The sequence below is a fragment of the Lytechinus variegatus genome, chromosome 3 (assembly GCF_018143015.1).
Source record: "Lytechinus variegatus isolate NC3 chromosome 3, Lvar_3.0, whole genome shotgun sequence".
Lineage (NCBI taxonomy): Eukaryota > Metazoa > Echinodermata > Echinoidea > Temnopleuroida > Toxopneustidae > Lytechinus > Lytechinus variegatus.
In genome coordinates this window covers 7,921,246-7,935,071 of record NC_054742.1, presented here as the reverse complement: position 1 = coordinate 7,935,071, position 13,826 = coordinate 7,921,246, and the positions used below count along the sequence as shown (strand labels likewise).

Genomic DNA, 13,826 nt, shown 5'->3' with positions numbered 1-13,826 from the left:
ATTAAAGAAAGCTGACTTAAAGTAACCAAAATGCTTACAACGAGCCATGATTTGAGATTCTTTGGGTCACAGTTTGGTAAGTTGTCATCCATGAACATTCTGACTAAGTACATCAGAGAACGAGCCATATTGTTGATGCTGGTTGCAACATATTCCTGAAGAAAAAAAGACAGAAGACCAAATATAATGATGAAACAATGAATACAATTCTTATAATTGTTTTACATCATAAATGGATGTGTCCAACCTCCCCCCCCCCTTACCACACCCCATCGGGGAATGCTTGTGTGACAAATAACCAAAGTACATTTCAATTAATATCTGCAATGACAATCATTAAGGGTTAAAAAGCAAAGAGGGAACATAAATGAGATCTAATATTGCATTTTAGAAGAGTACATGCTTACTTTGCAGTTTCTCCTGACATAGTCAATACATGGTTCAACAAGCCAGTTGAAGAGAGCCTGCACAAGGAGTAGTTCCTTAAGGAGTTCTTCTGGAAGTTCATTGCACCAAGATTTGAAGACAGGTCGCCAACCCAAGTTAGAAGGCTCCAGGTAGATCATACCACAGCGGCTAACAGTGGCAGGCTGTCATTCAGAAAGTAAGAAATTAAAATCAAAAGGGAATTGAAAAATCTTACCTTTAATTGGATCATGCTCATTCATATCAATAAGATTGTGTACAAAAGATTAGAAAAACTTTTAATTCTGAAAGATCTATACATTTAATATATATAACCTGTGTATGAGCTAGGAGAGAGAGAAAAGGGGCATGATATCCAGTGGTCAGGTTAAACATTGTTGAATGATCAGCATTATTATGAATTGAATTTGTAAGAACCCTTACACTTACTTAATATGAACCGAAATGTAAACGATATTGAAAATCTCTGTAAAATTTAATATTGGCAATATAAACTTACTGAAGCTTGTGAGAGATCCATTGCTTCAAAGATGAGACTCATTGGTGGTGACATCTGAATAATTTCTCCACTCATCAGACATAGTTTCTTATTATCATCCAGTACAGTATTCATACTCTCAATCCACAATGTATCGATAGGACCATCAAATATAACCCACTTACGATCAGGAGTGTCTGTTGATGCAAACTCACGGAATGTGTTGGCAACAATTCCATCTGTCCACTGTATAAAAGATGTGGACATTAAAATGATGTTACAACTCTGTTGTGTGTCTTTAGTGATAATTGTATTATAGGTGAGATGGCAGTTGTTTTAGGGATTGAAAAAAAGACAGTAATAACAAAAATGTGTCATTCACCAATATTAATAAACATCAGAAATACGTGATTGAATCAAAATTAAATATAAATTTTCACCTAGACAAAACAAATAAACAAAAGTTGAATTTTGAGTACAAATAAGCAATAATATGATCAAGAACTGGTGAAAACAAATAAAAAAAAGATTGAATGCCCTTTACCATGTTCCTGTCCTAAAATACAATACATTCAAAGGTCCATGCTTGAAACCCACACTGTGACAGTAAGATACTGACCTCATGAGAAACTGGATCAAACTGACCAAAGAGTTGACCCATGGTGACAGCCTTAGGGTTGACTGTTCGGAAAAGGACCTTCTCCTCTTCATTCAGACCCCTCTCATTCAATAAAGTTAGGACATCAGCTAAGACATGAAGCACCTGGGTCTTGCCAGCAAAAGGCTCCCCAACAAGCATGAAACTAGACCAAAAAGAAAATAAACATTAAATGCTATTATTTGATTCTCAATAATAAAATTCTCCTAAAAATCTGAGGATGATGATGAGACTGGCTTCTAATAGAGCACACTGTTCCCTCAAGCATAATGCCTTCTTTATTCGTGCAAATGCAGATGAAAAAATGACCATGTTACTATATAATTGTAACATAACAGTTGAGCCTAAAGCCTTATACTCTGAGCATATTGAAAAAAAAAACCGATTTGACACAATGCCATCATTACATTACCTTCTTTAAAGAAATAACCATGCATTCTATTATATCTATATTCAGTACATATCATAAATTCTACATTTTTTTTCATTTATTATAAATGACAATACAGTATTAAGCACTTTTATTTGATTTTTACTTATTTCATAGAAGTTGTCTAATTCACAATAATCAATAATAAAAGTTCATATTTTCATCCTCTATTATTTTATCAGAGTCAACAAAAAATTGAAAAAGGGTTTAAAACCAAGTGTATTTTGATACCACTAACTTACCCATGCCTGACTATCATCATCTCATATGTCTGGATGAGTTTCTCAAGGAAGTTATCAACTGGTTGAAGGTTACGTTTCTCACAGATCTCATGTACTGCCTCCATGAAGAGTTTATAATCAGCTTTAGGTAATGTGATACCAGGGAAGAGATCTGAGATGATACCTTCAAACAATGGAATGTCATGAGACAAGAACTTGGGCAGGTTCACATCCATGATGGATCGAAGGAGCTGTTCATAAAATGATTGAAAACTAGTTTAATAGGTGACTAATATGATGGTCTTGGCTTATCGCAATGACAAAATTACCACTAATTTTTACCCCAAAGCACAGCAGATTGATTTAAATAGTTTACCTGCAACTGAAGTATAGTTTTAACGTTACTGCAACTTGTTCCAAGAGAATAATAAGCAACAGGATCAAGTCGTTATTAAAAGGCATAATATAACCAATATAGGCCTTAATATTATCACATTCTTAACACCTACCAAAATATCTTCATTCTCATCTGGGAATTTGAGTTTGAGATTGCCAGCAGCAGCCAACACAGCTTTGACAGCACGCATGCCATAATCATAATGGAACTGTGAAGAAAGCTGTTCAGAGCAGAGACGGTAGGTTGTAACAATCTTGACCGAGAGGTTCCTAGCATCCACAAAGCCATAGGAATAGAGCATGATCTCTCCAATCATGGCATAATCTGGAACCATCATGGCTACAGTACGGAAAAGAACCTGGGGATGCAATGAAATTTTTAAGGGCTAAGTTAAAATTTCTGGCATAAGGTAATTGTTTTTAATACAACTCGTACACAATACAATGATTAAGATTTTTTCTTCTTAATTTTAAACCTATGCCTTATTTCATATAGGTAACAAATATGCCATCAATAGCATTTGATATCTCAATAATAAATTTTTGAAGAACATTCATTCTTGACAATCCATTTTCATGGTTATAGTGTTGATCGCAAGAAAAGTGAAAAGATCTTAACATGTTAACAAGCACACCTTAAGATTGTCAGGAAGCTCAGATCGACCAGCATAACCTGGATTCATGGTAATAGCCACAAAGCAGGATGGTTTGAGGACCAGTTCTGTCCCTTCAAAGATGAATGTCTCCTGATGTGTCTGTACAGCTCTTTGTATGCAAAGGATCTGTTGAGCTACCACCGACAACACCTCAAGCTCTATACGGTTGAACTCATCAAAACATGCCCAGGCACCAGAGCTAGCAAGCCCCTTGAAGAACTTGCTCATGGCTAGGTAATCCAGACCATCAGAACAGTTGAAAACCACACACTGCACAGCTAGGGCTTTGGCTAAATCCTTTGTGGTCTCGGTCTTTCCAGTACCAGCTGGACCTTCTGGAGCTCCACCAAGGTTAAGATGGAAAGCACCGACTAGGGTACGGTAGCAACGATCAGTGAGAGGGGTGATCACCAACCTAAACAAAAGAATAGCACATTCAGAAGCAATTCACATCATATAACAGCACATGCTCACTTTCTAATGGCAATAAATGAGGAAGCAAAGGGGATATCAAATATCTCTCAAGACTGCCAAACAATTAAAGAGAAAGTAATTCTGTTTACAAATCTAATATCTATGTGTCAACATCGATATGTATCTTATTCAACTGTGCCTGTCCTACTTCAATTGTTCAGTCTTCTTTCATGAAATTCATTGTCTATCATTATATCAACAATACATTAAATGCTGAGCAAACAAAAAGGATATGGGCACTCACCTTCCAGAGTTTCCAAGATACTCATTAGCATACTTGACAGTAGCATTTGTGATACGAACAAGAGTATTACTGTCCTCCCAGTAGTATCTCAGCTGAGCTAACCAGTTAAAGTCACTCTCCTCACTTACACCTAAAAAAGACAATAGGAATACATTATTTCATATGTGTTAAGTTAACAGATATAATTGCGATGAGCATATCACTAAATGATATTTATTCTTTAACAAATTTTTGAGATGCATTGCAACTTTTTATGAAATGCAAAGAGGATTACTGACATATAACTATGGTATTCAATTTGTAGTAATTACCTACAAATTCTATCCTGGAGAGAAATGTCTTATTTCTATTTTTGGTAATTTCATGGTTTATACATACTACTTGTTGATTTCTGGTAGAGAGCTCTGTTTTTAGGTTATACCTTGATTTGCCATGTCTTCCACTACATCCCTAGCATGCACATCAATGGTAGTCAGAGCTCCTAATGTTGTACGGGTTTGCTTGGAAAGCTTGCCACGTACAAGAGCTACAATTTCTTGAAGTTGAGACTCCAGCTTCTCATGATACTCCCTCAAACCCTGAGGGCCACCTCGTATAGCTTCATGAACTTCTTCTGTCCAGTAGATCTGTGAGACGCAGATGACCACCTGACCAGGCCATTCTTGAACCCAATTTGCTCTTGGCTCCACAGCATATGCCTACACATATCATGAAAATTATCAGAATATTCTTCGATAAAACATTACAATCAGATGGAATCAGGTATAAGTCCCAGCAGTCATTCCTGCACTACAAGAAATATTCCTATGTGTTAACTCTGTGCTAAAACATTTGGTTTAAATTCTCACCAGGACTTGTTTCACAAAGACTTTTAACTGGAGTAAGTTTGACATTACAATAAAAAAAACTTTGCAGGAGTTTCTGCTATCATTGCATAGTAAAAAATGAATTTAATACATGAATATAATCCTAATGAGACATAATTAAGTAAATAACCATGTGACAAATTTATAATAGAGATGTGATAACAGAATCTCGAAATAAATACAATAATGTATGCACAAGATATAGTAATAAGAAAAACATGCAGAGGTGAACTATTATAAGTAAAAGAATGCTGGAGTAATTGCAGTTGAAAATATACCATAGGACTCTTGATTTTGAGTGGCTGCCGCATCCTGTTACTAAAGTATTTACTAATATGGCATAGTCACCATGATTGAAAGTAGTTTATGAAAAATGCTGTTAAAAAGCAATGAAATTTCCCAGTTCAATTAACTTGAATCTTACCCCATGAGCATTTTCAACAACATCCCTGACACTCCTGAGCATGACATCTTGAACCTGTAATAGCCATTTCTCAACAGCACCTCTGGCTTCTGATGTTGAAATCACATCACTTAGCTTGACCTAGGAATATAACCAAATAAAACAGATTAGGGCGACCATGGCACAATAACCAAGAATTCAATGTTTGAATTTACAAAGTGTGAAATAGCAAAATCAAGGACCATTATGCAGAGGTTACTTGTTAAAATCAGGACATCATGAAGACTGTTTTCTTACCAAATTTATAGGATAACTAAAAACTTGAAGTTTCTAACAATCTCCTGTGAGAACAACATGAAATTAATTGATTTAATCAGTAAAAATAATGACGATAGTTATAAATGTTGGCAATAAACACAATTTGCATTGGATCTGTTCATGAAATGTTTTTGAGCAAGTTTTGGTCTGACATGCAATTACATAATGTTGCATAATTTCAAAACCCATATCCAAGGGTTGGAGAATAAGTCTAAACAAATATATGAAATTTGAAAGAAAAAAGTAATGAAACAAAGCAGAGCAAACTTTTCATGTTGCAGACAAAACATATGGAGGGGGAACTCAACCCCCTTCTTTTTAGGGTTAGGGAATGAATCAGACCTATCTAACAAACACTATTATACGTTAACTCTAACATTTAAGCTATTCCTTCAAGTATATGTCATTTAAAGCACACATACCTTCTCCCCTTCACTACTAAACATAGCATGAATGTCCAGTGCAGCATCAAAGTCTAACTTAGAAATGCCTTCAAAGCACTTCTTGAGATGGGGTTGGACACGCAGTGGATCCTTTGTCTCAGACAGAATCTCCAACATCTCATCATTAGACAGGAAAAAGAATCTGAAATATGAAGAAAGACACATAACAGTTTAACATCATAGACAATGAAAAAAGCAAGGGCTCAATGAAAAATACATGGTAGCCTCATTATCATAATCAATTGGAGTGCCTCTGGCAGTCTCACCTGCATCATGTGATTCATAGCAGCAGTGCTGACTTTGAAAACTACTTTAAAATAATTATTCACAAAAACACCAATCATATAATGATAAAATACTACATTCATTGACCCTAAATGAAATTTGACCTTGATCATGTGACTTGTCAGTGTTACTTGATTACCCAATGTCCACATTTCATAAACTATATCCATAAACTTTTAAAGTTATGACAGCAATTTAATAATTATCCCCAACATGGCTAAAGTTATGACCTTAAATGACATTTGACTTTGGTCATGTGACCTAAAACCTGCATGAGATGTTCAGCAATGCTTGATTACTCTTATGTCCAAATTTTATAAACTGGATCCATTAACTTTCAGAATTATGATGGTTATTCAACAAATACCCCCAACATGTTCAAAGTTCATTGAGCTTAAATGACCTTTGACCTTCATCATGTGACCTAGAACTTGCACAGAATGCTCAGTGATACTTGATTACTCTTTTGTCCAATTTTGATGAACTAGATCCATACACTTTCAGAGTAATGATGGTAATTAAACATATACCCCAACTTGGTCAAAGTTCATTGACCCTAAATGACCTTTGACCTTAATCATGTGACTTGAAACTCAGGAAGGATGTTCAGTAATACTTGATTACCCTTATGGCCAAGTTTCATGATCTAGGTCTATATACTTTCGAAGTTATGACAAAATTTCAAAAACTTAACCTTTGGTTAAGATTTGATATTGATGCCGCGGCCGCCGTCGGAAAAGCCTTTCTTATGGTCTAACTCTGCTTTGCAGGCGAGACAAAAATAATAAAAGGAATGATTTATAATGCACCAAATGTGCAATGAAAGAAAAAAGAGTAAAAGAATTGTACAAATATTAAGAAATCAAAGAAGTTAATAGCAATTAAGAATATCTTACTTAAACTATAAATTTTCTCACATCAAAGTGATTTTTAAATGAAATTCAGAAGGGAATTGGATAAAATATTACCTTGGGAAGAAGAGCCTCTTTTTCTCCAGATAGGCATTGAGCCCCTTAAGGATACGATCCAGCAAGTTGTTGCTATCCTGGAGCTTCTCTAAGATTCCTGTCAGAGATGTAGCAGCCAACACCTAACAAAGGATTTAAAGAAAAATAAGGTTTGCTTTGAATCATACAAGTGTCTAGGAGGTATCAGATTACCTCAAACTTTATTGCTGTTTCTCTATGTGTTTCCTGTCTAACAAATATACATTTTTCCAGTTAAATGCAGGGTTTTCCAGAGGCATTCACGACTTGTCCCAGGATGAAATTTAAAAACTAATACCTGGGGGGGGGGGTAGGATTAGGAAGTGGTTGTGTTTAATAGTTGCATCTGATACCTTTGGGTCCTTGGATGTGTGCTTCATGATTTCCTTCCAGTGACGATCCACCGTCTGGAAGAGTCTACCTTCCTCAGGCATTTGTTGCATGATATCTTCTGAACTAAAGATGGGTTCTAAGTACAGCCATTGAGCTTGTACCTTCAACCATTCATCAATGGTTTCCTGGATGTGAAGTAGTCTCTCTTCCCAAACCTAATGAATATATAAATAAAATAAGAAACATTTTGATCATATATTTTTATCTTGAGAGAGTCAGGATCAATGTAGTTAGCACACAAACAGGAAGATGAAAAATACAACTGTAAAGATGGCTTCTTCCCCCTTTTTTTTCTTTAAATATGGCACATTCAAACAACAAAGAAATGGCCGAAGTAATTCAGGACTTGAAATATGAAAGTTTGTCTGATCTGTAATCTAGATCAAACAATGTAAATAACAATTCTGGTAGTGGATGGTACAAAAAGGAAATGGAAGACCAAGGATTAGATGAAAAGACATTGTGAAGGAGAATAGCAGTAAGGTTGATCTGAACAAGGGGGATGCTGAACAAGGAAGAAAAAGAAAGAGGGTATTTCATCATTTCATCATGGCATGAGGGTCAGTAACCTTTTTTAGGAGGGATATGCTAACTGAAATAATGATGATGGTGATGAGGAGGAAAAAAATAGGGTAAGGAAAATAGATTTATATCTTCTGTCTCAATTACCTTTATTTCCTTTTCAAATGGCTTGATGAAAGGAGAACCTCTCATTGTCTGGGTTTTTACAATCTGATCATCCAGCATGGTCTGGATTTCATCTACAGAAGCTAGGATCTTGACTCCTGTATCTCTGTATGCAGTCAGGCCAAAAAACACAGATTCCCAATCCTCAAGCATACGACCCATGGCTTTCTCCAATGAGTATTCCTGTGACACATCAATCATTCATGAAAATCAATTAAAAAGGTTACATTATAAGGTAGGATGATTAAAATTTTGAAATGAAACATTAAAAAAAAACTTTGAATTCCCAATCTCTCAAGGGTCTTAATTACCTAAAAGCATACACATATTGAAGCAAAAATAAAAAGCGAAATATACTGTTTGAAAATTGTACAGATTGTTATAATTATACTTTATCTTACTTATGCAATACTTTTATTCATTATACCTTTGTAGCTGCTGCACTGATCGATTCAAACTGCTCCATGTAAGTACCCAAGTTGAGTTTAAGAACCTTACGTAGAGTACTTCCAGAATCAGGGGTTAGGTCAAAACCAGCAATATCAGACATCTTTGACCAGTGACGGGTTCTAATACCAGGGTTGCACAGGATAGCAATTGTGGGAATAAATTCCTGAAAAAAAAACCAACAAAATGATTCTTATATCATTTGTAATCAATAGGTGTGCTATAATATTTATTTAAAATATTTTGCAATACCTTAAGAGTAGGTCAGAGTTTTTTTAACCAAGGGAATGAAATGGAAATAGCTGATATAAAATTGAAAACTGAAATAGATGTAAACATTATAAAAATTTGCATTCCATATTTCAGAATATGATTAGGATGATCAACCCACCTTGAATTCTTTGATCTGTTCCTGTACTGTATTGCAGACCTTAATGGCCGCCCATCCCGTCTCTTCTTCAGCTGGTTTAGCTTCTTCCTCTGCTGGTGCATCATCTCTTTTCTTTCTCTTTGGTGGTGCATTCTTCTCCTTCTCTGCCTCTTCTTTTTTCTTGGCATTGACAAATCCTTTGGTTATCTTGTAGATATCTCTCCAGTATTCATCGGCTTCTCCTTCAATCGACTCCGAGTTGAGTTCTAGGAAAGCACCATCCATCCATCTGAAAGATGATGCAAAGTTTCAGAGTTTAAGATTAATCGGTTTTGAGGAAAGATCAAGATATACTTCTATTTCCTACTCTAGGTAACACTTACTACACATTGATTAAATTCAAAATCTTCATTTGAATCAAACATTTCATATAGGTTTTAGAAAAATAAGATACCCACTTCAAAAATTTTATAGAACTTTTGAAAATATTCCATTGCAGCAAAACCATTCCATCTTTTACGATGGGTAATACTGCAGAATTGGAAATTGTATTTAAAAAATTATAGTTGCAGAAACATAAGCACAGAAAAGTGAAAATATGCATATAACAATGATTATCTATATTGAGTGTTTAACAATGTATTAAAAACATGCATTTAGTTTGCATGATTTTACCAGTGTAGTATGAGAGCGTATTACACAGAGCACCAAAATCTAACAATAAACAATGGGCTAGTGTATTAAATTTGCAGTTCAATGTGGTGCCAGATTGAAAAGTCTCACACGTATGCACAAGCTCACTTCTTTTCTGCTCTCTGCCACTTGACAACAAGACTAAAAAGCCTCTGATATGGTTCAATGGCAGTGGTTATGAGATCAACTTCAGGATAATCGGTCCCATCCCACTTGAACAGTTTCTCCTCCTGGGAACAGAAAATTGCACATAATGAATGCATCACAAATTTGAAATTCAACTAATTATATCTTAATGAAAGTTGACAGGCTCATGAATTTATAAAAAAGATGTGTTTCAAATAAATGAATAATCCTGGGATGAAACAATGTGATTATTTACAATACGGTAAGAATTTTTTTTTAACCCCTCATACCAACTCTTTGACAGAGACAACTCTCTTTCTAATTTCTTTTCAACAATATTGCATGGTAATGAATCATTATAACTACTTATAAAGAATGAAATTTTACAGATTTTGATACAACTCTATGTGTGAAAGTTGTTCAATTGAGATACAAATATGTTTGGGAGAATTGAATACCTTGTTGATGAAGTTGATAGTATCCTGTGCATCTACTAATCTCTTCTGAACAGCTCTAACATCATTTACATATTGGACCATCATGTCTAATTCTCCATACTCTGCAAACTCTGCTACTCTCTTGCGAATCTTCTCCAGCTCAATCATGAGCTTCTCTCGTTTCTCCAAGAGTTCACTTTCTCCCTTTCTCTTGGATTTCTCAACCAACTACAATTTCAGAAAAAAAGAAAGTTAAAGTTAAAAGAAAGTTTTAATACAAAACTGAGTGCGCTAAGAGTTGGTGCTCAGCATGAAATACATGAATTAGATCTTCAATAAATAATGTATACAAATGTATATTGTGAAAATTTTCTTAAAAACATCACTTAATTCATCTCTTTCCCACTCTCTAATTATTGATATTGTTACAAGAATATAAAAAGACAGTAAAATAAAGAATTCTCACCTCTTCATTATCATCAAAGATAGGCTGAATATTGCTTGGCCACATGAGCACTGTTTTGTTGAGTTCAATATGATCAAGCTGGAATAGGTAGATATCGAGGAGGAAATTCATCTTTCGTCTGCTGTCTTCAATGCGCTCCTTTAGTCCCTTGATTCCTTCAATACGAGCCTTTTCAATGTATGAAATCATCTCCATCATCTCTTCTGAGCTCTCAGGTGTCTTCAGTGCACGCTCTTTGATTGTCTCAAACTCCTTGCAGATGCTACAATGCCAAGGAGGAATACAGAAGAACATTTTATCCATCTGGAAATGTATTGTATTTTCTTTATCAAATAAGTGTCAAATAAATGGCTTTCTTGACATTTCTTGACTGACATCTCCCACCACCACCTACATTGCTATACATGTTTGTTCAGTTTAATCTTAAAATCAAATTATGATATACCTTTCATTCTCCTGTCTGTGGTCTGATGCTACTCTGTCTAGTAGTGTGTTTGCATAACCCCTAGATTTCTCAGCCAAACCTCTCTTGAGATCCTCACAATCTAGACGGACCATGTCAAAGTGAACGATGCTATCAAGACTCATAATCTCTTTAGCCAAGTTACGGAATTCCTCAATGTACTGCAAGAATAAAGAGGAATAAATCTTAATACAAATGATACTGTTGCTACATAAGCAAAACCTGATTTTTCAATTTAGAAATAAGCTACTACAAGCTAAAACTTTAATCAGCACCATAGCTGCCCACCTTAATTTTGAAAAATATTGTCCTTTAATTCTTTTTATCTTATTTTTCAAGCTTAATATCCTATTTTTCTCAAAAATTTTGAAAAACATATCCAAACCATCATTCTTACAAGTTTTTAAAAATCATACATTTAGGGGGGAAATCTTATTTAGTGACACTTTCCCCTTTAAAATCCTACTAAATAGGATGAAATCCTACTAATTGGCAGCTCTGCAGCATATTTTCATTTGATAAAGAAAATACAATGCATTTCCAGATCTGTCATGATTTTTAGAAAGTATTTGTATCACATATCCATCACATATTTTATTAAGTGTTTAAGTTCTAATTATTAGATAGGGCTTACCTTGCAGTACTCTTCAAATGTGTGTTCATCTTCAAGGAATTGATTGACTTTGCCCTGAGCTTCTCCATTGCACAAGTGTTCATATTTCTCCACTGGATTATAAAAATAATAAAAAGGTGGAAATCAAATAATTTAGAATCAATCGACTGAGGCATAATTTCGACACCTTTGCTTGACTAAACAAATCAATGCTTGGATTAATATGTTACCTAGGAGATATCACAAATGCAATCTAATCTCAATTTAGATAAAAGTTTACTCTTATTAGAACAACACTCTTTTTTTAGATATACTATCAAATATTTGCAGCATGATAATAAAAAATAGTGAGGTATCATGAAGAATGGATGATTTACTGACTTTGAAACCTCATATTAATTTGACAGAGAGAAAGAACAAAAAATGCTTACTATATGAATCCAGGTGAGCACTAGGCTTTTCAAAGTTCAGCTTGCAGGCTTCCTTTAGTTTACTTCTAGCTAATTTAACAACATGCTCAGCCACCATGACATCAATGCTACTGAGCTCATTGGTACCAGAGAGCCAAGATTGGACAGTAGGAACACTCTGCATTGTCTTGGTCAGCTGAAGAACTACAAAGAGGAGGCATTCTTCAAGATCTGAGTAGTATGGGTAGAACTCCATCTTGTCATTGTCGTAGGTCAGTTCCATTTTAAAGATAGGTAGGTGCTGCTTATCATCCATATCAAACAGTTCCACCCATGCTTCAATAGATCGTACAATCAGCTGCTTCAACTAGTTAAAATGAAAAATCAATGTTCTATTAAACCTGACGCTTGATGAATTCAATTAGTGAACAATGTATCACATTTCAAGTTAATATTTTGAATAATACAGCTTAGGTCCTAGGGAAGGAGAAAATATATATTACCTGATTTGATATGAGAGTAGAGACACTGCAGTAGAATGATTCTAGTTTCTCAGGAGAAACATCTGACAGTCTTTTTCTATCCATAAACACATTAAGCACTTCTGGCCACCAGCTGTGCATCAGTCTGAAAGATGATAATATTCAGGAATAAAAATAATGCCAGTTCTCAAATAAAAAAAGCACAGTATGGATTTCTGTGAAGACAGAAGATGCTACCCACAATTACCTCTAGGTACAGAGGCAGCATGACTACAAATGAAGTGTGGTGATGTATATTTAGAGTAATATTCATCTATTTCGTAAAATCTGATTAATAAAAATAAGGCAGTTAGATGGAATTAAGGCATTTTCTTATTGTTAGGTGATTACTATTTCTGACTAAAATAACTCAGAACTCATGGGAACTCTTTTGTTATGGGAATTGTATTTTAGATTGATTACTAAAAATAACTAATAGCCATGCACTTCTTAACATTATACTAAAACTTAAAACTAAAAATATTTAGTAACTAAAGTGCATAAATTGGCTATATGCCAACTAATGTTAATATCAAATTGGTGTCCATGTTTTACAGTGATGGTGAAGCACATAACATCACAACAAGACTGAAGTCACTCACCTCTCTTCCATCTTCTCACACTCGAGGATAACATTGTTTTTCAGATGTTCACATTCTACAGGTCCTTGAGCCCTCTGACCTTTGAGATCAACCAGTAAGAGCTTCCCAAGGCTTGTCTGACACATTCCCAGCACAATCTGCATGGAAGGATGGGTGATGTGGAGATTGCATTGCATCGCTTCTACTGCATCCAAATAATCATTGTGCCAAGGACTGGAGTAATCAAGACCACTGTAAGAAAAAAGAAGACATAACTTCAGATAATTAATAATTGACCATTCTTTTGTAATGTGTAATTTCAAATGTGATTCCAT

General features: G+C 34.9%; 1 protein-coding gene across 1 annotated transcript in view; it reads right to left on the bottom strand.

The window, feature by feature from the left end:
* The window catches only part of LOC121410131 (dynein heavy chain 12, axonemal-like), a 54,264-nt gene that overhangs the window by 30,128 nt on the left and 10,310 nt on the right, over positions 1 to 13,826 (bottom strand). Inside the window, exons 6-29 of the mRNA XM_041602016.1 lie at positions 13,513 to 13,743; positions 12,893 to 13,016; positions 12,411 to 12,756; positions 12,001 to 12,092; positions 11,349 to 11,527; positions 10,904 to 11,165; positions 10,459 to 10,665; positions 9,983 to 10,104; positions 9,203 to 9,470; positions 8,792 to 8,977; positions 8,347 to 8,547; positions 7,638 to 7,832; positions 7,267 to 7,388; positions 5,993 to 6,155; positions 5,274 to 5,393; positions 4,405 to 4,681; positions 3,984 to 4,113; positions 3,245 to 3,680; positions 2,723 to 2,968; positions 2,235 to 2,464; positions 1,524 to 1,707; positions 926 to 1,150; positions 408 to 590; positions 39 to 155 (exon numbers count right to left, since the gene is read on the bottom strand). Of these exons, the coding sequence (XP_041457950.1) occupies positions 39 to 155; positions 408 to 590; positions 926 to 1,150; positions 1,524 to 1,707; positions 2,235 to 2,464; positions 2,723 to 2,968; positions 3,245 to 3,680; positions 3,984 to 4,113; positions 4,405 to 4,681; positions 5,274 to 5,393; positions 5,993 to 6,155; positions 7,267 to 7,388; positions 7,638 to 7,832; positions 8,347 to 8,547; positions 8,792 to 8,977; positions 9,203 to 9,470; positions 9,983 to 10,104; positions 10,459 to 10,665; positions 10,904 to 11,165; positions 11,349 to 11,527; positions 12,001 to 12,092; positions 12,411 to 12,756; positions 12,893 to 13,016; positions 13,513 to 13,743 (4,846 nt within the window). The remainder of the gene's footprint in view (positions 1 to 38; positions 156 to 407; positions 591 to 925; positions 1,151 to 1,523; positions 1,708 to 2,234; positions 2,465 to 2,722; positions 2,969 to 3,244; positions 3,681 to 3,983; positions 4,114 to 4,404; positions 4,682 to 5,273; positions 5,394 to 5,992; positions 6,156 to 7,266; positions 7,389 to 7,637; positions 7,833 to 8,346; positions 8,548 to 8,791; positions 8,978 to 9,202; positions 9,471 to 9,982; positions 10,105 to 10,458; positions 10,666 to 10,903; positions 11,166 to 11,348; positions 11,528 to 12,000; positions 12,093 to 12,410; positions 12,757 to 12,892; positions 13,017 to 13,512; positions 13,744 to 13,826) is intronic.